Raw genomic sequence first — 12,443 nt, 5'->3', positions numbered from 1 at the left:
AGTGGTGGACTTGGTAATGTTAGGTTAATGGTTGGACTGGATGATCTTAAAGGTTTTTCCAACCTAAACGATTCTATGATTGTTGACCAAAAAGAATGAAGGTCAACAAACTTCAGGTTTTGCTTTTTTTCCTCCCACTTGTAATGTTTATATACTTGTTGAAGTTATTTTATCCAAAGGTAAGGTGACCATCCAAATGTGCAAGGATACTAGCCTATCAATTCAAGCAGTAAATCTGAAAAAATTTCAACAGTCAGACTGTGCTTTTAAATTCCTCTAATTTAGTGTTGAAAAGACTATTTAGGGAGCACAGATCGCCTTTTTTTCTTCTTTTTTTTTTAACCTTCTCAATATGCTAAACTTTCCTATCTGTAGGAAAGGAGCTGACAGAATGGATTCTTGACACCAGCTGATTAAGATGGCTGGGAGAAAGAAGCTGCTTTGTGTTTTTTAAGTCCTTACAAAGGAAAAAGCTTCTCCATCCTGCCTTTGTTTTGTATTTCTTGTAATCGTGATCTAAGTGCCTCCTAGCTGTATAATAAGGCAACTAGTTTAGGAGACACTTTATGAGGTCAGCATCTTTTAAAGCAGTATCACTAACCAGATAGATGTAATTTTGTTCAAGGAGAAGCCTAGCAGAAGATCTGCAGCAACTATGAGGGCCCATCTCAAGTATGCTAGTAAGAGGTAGAAAAGCACATAGCTGAAGAATCACAGAACTCCTTCAGCAAAACAAAACACAGAAAAATGTAATTATTGTAGTATGTGGGGGTTACAAAGTACATTGGTTGTTACACATCTGTTTGAGGCATTCTGTTCTACTTTCTTGTTGTTTTACCTTTTTAGGTATTGAAGAAGGAAAGAAGTATGTTGAAAAAGCCATGTTAAAGCACAAAGAAATCATTAATTCTATTGATGAGTTGTGCAGATCTCTGAGAGAACTTCAGGAGATTAAGGTATATATATTTTTTTTTTTATCTGGAGACTATATTGCATCTACATCAATTTATCAGGCTTAGCATCTGAATCAGTACTTTTTAGCTGAGGATCGTCTATTGTAGTATGAAGCATTTCTTAATTGTTCACTTTTCCATTATCTTAAGTAATGATTGTAATGAATCGACGATGTGCTACTTGTTTGTGCACTAAACATTCCTCCTAGGTTTCTTTTTCTCAACTTCTTTCAGAACTGTTACTGCTTTCAAGTAACCTTTAGGGGAAAATGTTACAATTTTTTGAGTATCTAGACAAATACCTTTTTTCATATTTCTTCTTTCCTTGGTACTGTAGTATAAGTAACTGCTAGATCTATAAAATGCCAAACAACCTAGCTTGGCTCCCTATTGGAAAAATCATCCCAAAACCCAAGTTGTGTTAAACCCAAAGTAATTTGAATTAGAAAAGCATGGCTTTTCAAAGAGAACAGCAACATTTTTAGTTTCATATTCTGATAAGCTTCTTTAAGTATGATTAAGTATAACATAGCAACTGAGGAGGAATTATGGAAGACAGCTGAGAGGGCTAGATTTCTGTAATAAAGACTGTCTACTCCACCCCCCACTCTCAAAGTAATACATCAAAAATCTCCCACATGCAGCAGTAGCTGATGGGTTAATTCTTCTGTGAAGTTGGAAGAGTTAGGATGCTTAAATATCCTGCTTTTGTTGATGTTGAACGTTGTTTACTTCTCTTTGATAGAATTATACTATAAAAACTGATGAACATTGAAATTATCCATTAGTACACGTAAAAGCAGTTAAAAGATGCCAAAAATAAAAATGAGTTCCAAAAGTCATTAGATGTATGGAAAGAAGGCTTTGCCTTGCACTGCGACCATAAAGAAACTCCAATGTAAATGCCAGCTAGGTTTTTCAAAGTTCTTCTCCCAGTCCGTGTGTTACATAAATGCTGTTGTGTGCAGGACAGTAGCCCCAGGTTCTGTCAGAACAGGGCTTGAACCTTTGATCTTTTTTGCTAGCTCAACATAATATAGATCTTTCCAAGAGAAGTGGAATTTCAAAATAATTGTAATATTTTACTTTGACTAATTTTACTAGTTGTAGAGTTATCTTTCTTTAATAGAGTTGTTTGGAGAACAGTTTTTTCACAGAGAATTATTCATAAACTATTTACTGATTAACCTTTAAGTTAGATAATTCTTTTAAAAAGTCAGTCAAAAAGAATATTATAAAACATGAATTTTCTGCAATAGAGAGTAGTTCTGCAACTTTTTTCAAACTAAAGATGTTATTTTTTTAATACGCAGTATTCTGGGATTTTAAAACTAACATGCTTATTGAACATCTCCAGGATATCTCAATAGTTGATGTCTGTATCTTATGAAGAATAAATCATTCAGCAAATTATTTACACAAATAGGTGCCATGAGTATGGAATGCCATGAGTATGGAATGCCATGACTATGCATTCAGTTTCACTTCCTGTCATTTTTAAAGCATAACAAATTAAGGGGAAATGTATTGTGCAGTCTTTCCTGATTTTACATGGCTGTTGAATGTCAGAAGAAAACTCTTGGATTTTTCAAGTGCAAAATTAAAGACTATTTTTTCTTAAAAAAAATAGATTGAACAGATCACACAGAATTTTCCACTTGTTTAATGTTAGAATGGAAAATTAACAATGTAGCACTTTCTTACAAGAACTTATTTAAGACTGTAAGTTGGCTAGACAGCTAAAGATGTGAAATGCACAAAACTGTAACTTTAAAACTTTGGGTTTTTCTTACATTGTGCCACTGTAATGTTCTTTGAAATCTGTAGATTTCTTCCATGACAATTTTAAAGGATTCGTGAAGTCTTCATAAAATAAAGTATGGTTGTCCAGATTTCTGTATGTAAGTGCTTTGTAACAGGTTGTGCAGTCTTTGAGACCTAAACTAGAAATAAGTATTAGCCAAAAAGAAGGGTAAAGTAGCCCATCTAAAGTACAGTTAACTACATTCAGAGTGGTTATGGACTGTCCAGATGGGAAGTTGAAGGAGGGAGGAAAACAAGAAGGAATGCAAATTCTGCCTGGTTATGTTTTGTGCTTAGAACACATGCTCCCCTTTCCACCTTTTAGACAAATTTGAACATTCTAGAGACTCATAAATGTTTCTTTCCTCCCTAGAACTGTTTTCCTGAAATGCTGATTTTTTTTTTTTCTGGATTTGTTGTTTATCCTCTTTTTTCCTAATAGTGTCTCTTCTTAATCCTCTATTTTCCCTTACTTATGCTAGGTACAAATTGGTTAATATTCCTCAGATTCTCGACCAACCACTTGAGTTCTTCAGTCTTTGGTGTCCTGTGCTTTCCCTGCCTCAGAAAAGATCCCTTCAGCTTTGAAAAATGTTGTCTTTGCTTGTCCAGGAATTAATAAATCAGGTTTTGCTGCATATTTTTGCCATAAGCAACTTATACCTGTGCTGATGACAGGTTTTAGATAAGATTTCACTTATTTTTTTTTCTACTCTGTTGTACAGAGCATAAGTCAGTGTGTAGCTAACAATTGCTACCTTCTATTGTGTATAAGCTTACTTAATTTCATTTCCACATGGCAGAAAGAGGAGTTTTCTGAAGAGCTGGTTACTGTTCAAAAAGAAGAAAGAAATGGTCAAGAAGCATGTGAGGCTGTTACTAAAGACAAAGCAGAAGAACAAAAGCAACAGGTTAGATTTTTTTTTTTTTTTTAAATAGAACTCTGTCTTTTAAAAGACTTTGTGTATTGCTAGAAAGTTTATTGCTTTTCAGTCTTGAAGCCTGCCTTAAGATGGGTGTTATCAGTGTATTTCTTTCAATTTTTTTTTTTTTTTACCCCTTTGGCTTCTATCCAATCCACATGTTCTTCCCTATGAATTTTATTTTTTTAGCTTTCTTTTTACTTATGTATGTATCTCTCTCTTCTACAATAATATTCTTTCATAATCTTTTACCAGTTTTCCTTTGGTCCTATTGCCACAGTATTCTTAATGCAGCTGTCCTCTTTGTGACCATTCCTCCTTCCTCAAGGGAGAACACATTCTGCTCTCTCCTTTATAATAAGACTTGAGGGAATATAGGAAGTCATAGAGGAGACTGCTGTTAGTATTTCCCAGAGCCCTAATATTCATATAACCCCTAGACACAAGCTATGAAAGTATTTGATTTATAAGTAATATGCTGTGAAAGAAGCCTCATAGCTCAGAATTTGAACTAATAAGGGTGGAAATTATGATGCTTTGTTGAATCATTAAGGTCTTCATCAAGAAAAAAAAGTGGTTTTTAAACATTTTTCTTTCAGATGGCATCAGGTAAATTGCTCACAAATTCAGAAAGCATTACAGAGAAGAGAAACAATACCTTGTCTCCTACCAACACTAAACAGGTATCTGTTGTTCATATTGATTTTTTTTTTTTTTCCAAATCAAATTGATGGGTGGTGTTGTGTAGCCTCAAAGGAATTTTAGTCTTTAATTTGTTGCTTCTCAAAAGTGACAGATATTGTTATAGATTGGTGGGTTTTCATTGTCTTCTCATTTACAGTATTACAAAAACCCAATGCAAGACAAGCACAGAATTGCTTCACTTTTGCAATGGTGTGAATAACAGGAAAGCAGAAATGGCAAAACCATGATGGAACACAACTACAGTTGTCAGCAGTTCAGTATGACATCATGTCACAGATAATCTGCTGTACTGTTGGTACGAGACTATACATCAAATGAATAACAGAACTCAGCATCAAATTGTCGTCTTCACCCTCACCTCAAAACACTTAAGTTACATTTCAGTTGCCAAAATTCTGTGCAGCAGAGATCATAAATAAGTTCTAAAGTATGGATTGCATGTTGAGGACAATGCACAAAAGGAAATTAGATAGTGAAAGACTAGGTATGCATTTAGAATGATAAAAATCCTAGCAGACAACCATATTTTATTCATAGATACACAGTAAATGCATACGAAAGGTTCCAAACTGATGATGGATAAATGTAGTCTTAGAAATACAGACAATACAAAACCACACCTATGTTTTATGAGATTAATTCCTTTAGCTTAAAGAACATTTTGAAGCCTTGGGATCCTGGATGTAAATGTAAATGATTTACTATGTGAAATATTCTGGTATGTCAGAGTGGGTGGTAATATATTTAAGTCTTTGGAAAGGTAGAATACATTGGTAGTTGATTTAGAGCTCTAAAATTTCCATTTTGCAAGCTGGTAACATAGACCAATACTGCAAGACATTAAATTGTGATGTTTTGTAGAAATTCAACTAATAGTAACATTCCCTTCAGATCAATACAGAATGTCTTGTAATCTGCTAATGAGCCAAAATTAAGCCTAATTAATTTTTTTACCTCCATTCCAAGTCAATGAGAGTTTCACCATTGACTTGGAGCCCAGATTTCACTCAAAATTTTGTGACTGTTCCAAAGAGCCACCCTCAGGAGAATCACCTCACCCAGCAGATGTCCATAGCCCTATTTCCTATTTTACTAGGCCACAGCTTTGTCAGTCCTTGTCAGACTGTGCCTCAGCTGCCAAGGGGAGAAGGCAAGGGTATGTGAAACAGCAAATATCAGATGTGAAGTATGGCAACTATTATGCCTCCACCCTTTTCGTCACTCCATACTTCACTTAAAGAAGTAGCAGGTTCTCCTCACTAGAGCTTTTCTGTCTTCCATTTCCATCCTTTCCGAAGAAAGACCTGGCTCATCCCCAGCCCCTCGTCCAGTGGCTCTAATTTTGTCTATAATTCTGCAAACTTGTTTTACAGTATTAATTTGCTTCAGCAATAAATATCACCATCGAAAAAGTGGCCTAAACCTTCTCATGGCACATTCATCCTCATGCTTCTTTGATCCTAGGTGCACACCAGGGCTGAAAGCCCTCATGCTGCCAAGGCCTGTCTGACAGCTTGCTCACTCGCTGCTCACTTGTCATTCTTTCCCCCAGCATTTTCCCTAGGATCATTTTTCAGCAAAGTCTGAAATAACTCTGTTCAATTCTGTGATTTCCAGACAAGGTGACCATGAAACTGACAGCACATCCCTGCACTAAGATCCTAGATTAGTCACTGGAAGATTCCTATGTTGTCATGGCCTTCCTGTAGTTACCCAAATGTATGCCACTCTGTGCATATATACGTAGACTCCTCAATAGACAGAATGAATCTGGACCATTGATTTGATTCAGAGAGTAGAGACTGGCTATTCAGAAATTTTGACCTCTGATTTTTAAATATACCTTCTCAGAATTTAAAATTCTAAGGAATTTTTCAACTTCTTAATATCTAATCAGATATGGTTTATTAAATTTGTTAGTGCAAGTCAGACCAAAACAGCCAGAATTTGCTACTAACGTGCCTATTAAAGCTTCATTTAAGAAAGACTTGCAAATTCAGTCAGGCTTAAAACTGAGAGAGTTACTTAGAACAATGCTGATAGGTTAAAAGACCTGAGTGACAGTCAAATTTGCAAACCCTAGAAAAATATATTATGTGAATGTATTGGAATTAATCTCTAAAAATAACAGTTTCTTAGGAATAGATTACAATTAGTTAAAACACCAATAAAAAAATTGAATACATGCAGAAGGAAGAAGTAACTCAGTATTTATTGTTTTCCCAGTAATTTGAAAGGGGAAAATATGACACATTTCATCAATATGGAAAGTCAATTATAAGTTATCATGTTTATATCCATGATATATGCATACTGAAAGACACTTTTGGGGGTCAGAGTTCATCAGGGGATGCTTGTGAAAAACACATTTAATACCCAAACTTGAATTTACTCTTACAACTGAATTGAATTACTTAGTAAAATAAACACAGTAAAATCCCAGCTTTCTTCCAGTCATTCATTCATGGATCTGGCATGAATCACATGGCTTTGAAATAAGAAATGTAGTATCTTGGAAAAACTTCTATATTAAAACTACCATATCTAGAGGACCAGGGCACATATGAAGGTTCTATTAATTCTTTTTACTTTTATTTTGTTAATTTTGTGCACTGATGATGAGGTTCTATTTAGAGCAATAAAGCAAAAAGAAAGCTGAAACGAATGTGCCACTGCACTTTTTTGCTGGATACTGCCAAAGAGACCTGGTTTGGAAAGCAATGACATCCAGTGTACCACCCCATTGATTTAACAGTTTATAGGTGATAGAAACATTGCTTAATAGATCACATATTTTTGTATAGAACTCAACAATGAGAAAATAACATAAGAAAACATTATGAACACCTTTGCTGAGACCCCTGGCACAAATGAAATAGGCCTGAATATGTGATTACACATTTATATAAAAATCAAGCAGCAGAAAATTAATTAATGAATTAGATAATGTCTTTGATGCTTTGTGGTTAAAATTAATGCACTTATGCCCCATTCAATTCTTTTTGAAACATGATGACAGGGTTGGGTTTTTTTTTATTCTGGATCCAAGATAATATAAAAATCATTTTAACATTGTTTTCTGTTAATGTTTGGACTGGATCTTCAAACAGCTGGCAAAAAATGAGGGAAATATAAAATGCTTGGAAAATATCTTAAAGATGTTGGTTTAATTCTGTAAATCTTGAACATGACTGGTGATTCTCTTTCTCAAAGAGTCAAAGTCCAGTAACTTGACTGTTAATATATTTTTATTGCTATGTAACTGTTTGCCATTTAGATGTAATTAGGCCATCTTCTCCTCCACCTTCCCATTGCAAATGCTGTTATAAACAGCACCTACGTGAAATGCACAGGTTGTCCTTTGTTTATAGAAAGAGGTACTTTTTATTATTACTGTTATAATAAATGCTTATATATAATTATTATAATATCTACTAGAATCTATCCAAGCAGTTTGAAATTCCAGTTAGCTGTTGCAAAATTTTCTGAGGAGTTGTCTTTTTCCATGTATTTCCTCCTGCTTCTCAGAATACCTTAAGCTTAATTAGAAGAAATATTTCAAATATTGTTGCTAGCTTCTGCATGAAAAGGGGATGCATAGAATGGTAACTCATCCTCTCTCTCTGTTTTTCTTTTTCTTATTCTTTCCCTTCTCTTCTTTCCCCTCCTAATTTAAGGAGAGGAATAAATTGGCTGATATTCCAATTATCTGTTCAGCTGGTGAGGATCTTGTTTCACAGGATACAGAGCTGTCATCTTCAGCCAAAGAGGATCGTTTACAGACTGAATTCCTGGCAGAAGAAATACCCTCTGGAGATGAATATGAGTGTATATCACCTGATGATATCTCTTTACCACCGCTTTCTGAGACACCAGAATCCAACCTCTTACATTCTGAAACAGAGCTAGAAGAGCAATGCTGTTGTAGTTCTCATAGTCTGCATGTCAGTTCCTATAGCTTGCAAATGCAGAAAACCACTAGTATTAAAAAAGTGATGGAAGCGTCTGATCTCTTAACAAATTCTGCTTATGCTGGTGCTACAAATAATAGAATGGAAAGCCCATCAGATCAGTTTGAGAAGTTTTGTATCTCTTCAACAGATTCTGGTCCAAAAGTCAGAGCAGTATCTCCTTTGACTTGTAGCTTACAAGGAGTATCTGAAGCTAGTGCTGCTTCCTGCACTATAAATGCCAAACCAGTATATAGCATGAGGAGTGAAGTGTGCAAAACACATTTGCAACACGTTGAACTTCATAAAAGCATGGCAGAAACACAAGAACAATTGCATGATTTGAATAACTGTACTAAAACCCAGGACAGGCTGCATGCTTTGCCTGATGCATTCTCAGGTTTCATGTTTCAATCAGACACCAACAGAAGCTGTCAGAGGCAGATGGTCACCCGAGAAGAGATTAAAAGTTCATCAGAAAAGAACAGCATGGCCAGCCTAACTGGACAGGCGCCTAACTTCTCCCAGCTTCTGTCTAACAAAACCGTCATGGAAGGTTCTCCGGTAACTTTGGAAGTAGAAGTAACGGGATTCCCAGAGCCTACACTGACATGGTGCGTAGCTTATAATGAGAAGTAAAATACCTATTAGCAAGACACCTTGAACCACTTACAACCAAATTAATTAATCTATAGAGTAGAATAAATGGCTTGTATCCTTTCTACTCCACTCTTCTGCATGATTCCCACGTCAAAATTGCTTTTGACAATTAACCTACTTGAAATAATCTCTCTGTACCTAATTTTATGAATAATGAGAGCATCAAATTACTGCAAGCATATTCAATGTTTTTTAAGCAAATACATCATATAGTTTTTGTATTCTGGAATATGACATTCCACTTGTTCAATAATTTCTTAAAATAAATGTGCACTCCAGATTTACCACAAGTAAATTCACCTGCATTTTCTCAGGATCTTGGCACTATATATGGACAGACAGACACATACACGTGCGTGCACACTAAAATATTTATATAGCCACTACATAGAGACAAGAATGTATATATATGTGAGAGTCAGTTGTTAAAAACTGGAGAGAGGTTACAGGTTAAAAAAACCAACAAACTAAATGTCTACACTAAGAGAACCAGTTTTATATTATATATTTGTGTGTGCTCTCTCTCTGAATTGCTGTATGTCTAATTAGATTACTTTATACTGCATTTGTGAGAAATACAGATGATGTAATATAAACATCTTTTAAGATGAATTTTTAGAAATTCTCTGCCAAAGGGAATAGGGACTGAAAGAGGGGCAGGATTTAAACATTTTGGTAGCAGTCCTCCATGTGTTGGCGTATTCCTAAAATTTACCATCATTTGCCATTTCACCACTTATTCCATTAGAATTCCAGAATGGAGGCCTTTCTTGTAGTTTATTAAAATTAGATATGCTTCTTATTGGAAACATTTTGATGTTAAGGTTATTATTACACATGTAAAGAATTAGGCAAACTGTAAGCTTTTAGTAAGCTGAATTTGCTTCTATGGCACTGAGAAAGATACTGGATGCTGCAACCTTGGTGCTATATTTTGTTGGTATCAATAAAGTTACTTTGTTTTTAATCCCAGTATTCTACACTTTGAGGAGCATTGTTGGTGAAATGAGGTACCTTCAGTTTTATTTTATCATAAGAAAGTATTAATTTAGCTCAAAAATATGTAGACTGTTGATATATGGTCTTTTAAAAAATAACATTCAACTGAAAGCATTTTCCAAATTAGAAATTTATGAAAACAGAAAAAAATGTGGGGTTTTGTAATTAAAAATTCACCAATACCATGTATTTTGTACTGATGTAGTCATTTTATTGGATATAAATGTGAAGAAGTATTTCTAAGTATGTAGCTTATGCTGAAACATCATGAGGCAAGAAGAGCCAGAATTTTCCCTCACTTCCAATATGTAAATCAGGAGTCAATACCAATACATGGTGACAGATCCTCAAGTGTTAGAATATGACACCAGTTCTCTGAAAGAACTCCTGATGCATCGTTCTATCCTGTTTGATGGTTTCATGCTGTGAACTAAGTAAATGTTAAGTGGGCTGGGGTGGAGGGGAGGAATAGGTCCTTGACTGTTCTTTTATACTGAAGACACAAGTCCAGAAGGTTTGTACGTTGCTTATGCATTTTACGATCTTATTCATGAGTTGAATGTGGATTGACTCAACACCTTACTAGCAAAAATGTTCCAGCACAAAACTGAGGGCCCAGGCCTTCATGCTACTCTCTCCAGTACTGCAGTGAGGTAATTGTGACTTGTCCATTGAAAACCATTTTCAGAACCACATTTTCTAGTATTAAGAATGTTATTATTTAGCAATTTGAATTGTTTAATATTCATCCATATTTACATATAACTTTAAAACTGAGGAATGAGAGCACAGTAGTGAGCTCTATCTCTTGTTGTCAACGTAGTGTTATAGAGGTTGTCTGAATTTGCGAAGTTCTGTTTGACATACAGTGGTATAAATCTGACTTGAAAACTGACTCTCTGCTTCAGGTACAAGAAGGGCCAGAAACTGACTGCAGATGAGCACTTAAAGCTTTTACAAAAGGAGACAAAGCATACTTTGTTCATTCAGAAGGTGTGTGATAAAGATGCTGGCCTCTATGTTGTTCGGGCTAAAAACTTGAATGGCACTGTCTCATCAAGTGCCATTCTCCACGTGAAAGGTAACAGGCCACCTATTACAAGAATAGACTGGATAATGCTGTGTGTCATCTATATTAGCATATCACTAATGTACTGGCTATTCACGAAATAAGGACAATATTGACTGCACTGGACTTAATTCTCACATGCTAAGACAACATTAAATTTATTTTCTTACACACATTCTTTTTTTCATAATCTGTACCAAACCACTTTTATGTCACACTCTATATGTTGCTTGTTTCTTTAATACCAGTATTATGTGCTTATTTTCCTTTCTCTCAGTGATGTTGAGAAAAAAACAGTTACAAAGATTTTCTAGAATCTGAGGCAGAGTTTTGCTTTCTAAAAATGTTGGCATTACGAAGTGGAAACAGTTTTAATGGTTATAAGTATTAAATGTCAAGATACACCCAGGTGGAGTGCTCAGATCAACATAAATTTTATGATATGCCTTTTTTGGGAGGGGGTGTGGAAGGTGTTGAAATGTTTTTTAAACAACGAATGTATTATTTCCAACCACATTTTTCTCATATACTTTTTTAAAATGTTTATTTGTAGGATAAAGCTTCTAAGTAAAGAAATCATACCATTCATGATTGCACTGGCATAGATCAGATATTTAAATCTGTCTCAGCCCACCAGATAGTCTCCACAAATGAAAGCTGCAGTAGTTCCAATAAGGTTGTAATTGTCTGCACTACAAAGATTTGACTCACAATCATCAGGATTTATGTAAGTGGCACCTAGCATACAGTAGACCAAAAACCCCAAATGTTTACAAAATGAGATGTTCCAACATAACAATCTGCTTAGGTAGATGCTTGTGATACTTTCTGTGCCTTCTTATAAAGTTTAAGATATAAATATTTCTAATAATCCACTAAATTGTTTGTATAAGACAAGAAAGATAATAGTTTATGAAGTGAGCATTTGTGCATGTTTAAAAATTTTAACACACCGATTTTGATCAGAATCAACCAAATTGGGGAAATACTCAAAAATGTATTCATACCAAAAAAGACAAAATGGTTTTATTACAGTCAAATAGAATTTCCCTATAGCTTCAAAGCAGTAAATCCAAACCAGAAATTTGTTCACCTATATATTGTGTTTCATTATTGACTAGGACAACCACAAATATTATTTTCATTAAAGTAGTAATTTGTTTAAATATTTGATAACAATGACATAACTGTGCCAGTGGAAGGATTTATAGATCCTCAAACGTAACTTCATTCTTTAGCTCCAGTACTTGTTGTATTTGTACAGTAAAAACAATTGACAAGAGCTACGTGATCTTTCCTGCATCTTTGATTTGCAGCTTTCATATTACAACTGCGTTGGAGTGGAAAATGTATAGATAGGAAATATTTACTTTCTTTTGCA

General features: G+C 34.8%; 1 protein-coding gene across 2 annotated transcripts in view; it reads left to right on the top strand.

The window, feature by feature from the left end:
• Positions 1–12,443, top strand: part of CCDC141 (coiled-coil domain containing 141) — a 98,825-nt gene that overhangs the window by 76,553 nt on the left and 9,829 nt on the right. The window contains exons 21-25 of one of the 2 annotated variants that reach the window (XM_075710384.1): positions 847–956; positions 3,560–3,667; positions 4,279–4,362; positions 8,062–8,948; positions 10,902–11,074. In XM_075710384.1, coding sequence (XP_075566499.1) covers positions 847–956; positions 3,560–3,667; positions 4,279–4,362; positions 8,062–8,948; positions 10,902–11,074 — 1,362 coding nt within the window. Of the gene's footprint in view, positions 1–846; positions 957–3,559; positions 3,668–4,278; positions 4,363–8,061; positions 8,949–10,901; positions 11,167–12,443 lie in introns of those variants that run through there. The other variant, XM_075710385.1, reaches the window with a different exon arrangement.

The sequence above is a fragment of the Pelecanus crispus genome, chromosome 5 (genome assembly GCF_030463565.1).
Source record: "Pelecanus crispus isolate bPelCri1 chromosome 5, bPelCri1.pri, whole genome shotgun sequence".
NCBI classification, from domain to species: domain Eukaryota; kingdom Metazoa; phylum Chordata; class Aves; order Pelecaniformes; family Pelecanidae; genus Pelecanus; species Pelecanus crispus.
The sequence above is the reverse complement of the archived record's forward strand: the minus strand, read 5'-3'. Positions and strand labels throughout refer to the sequence as shown.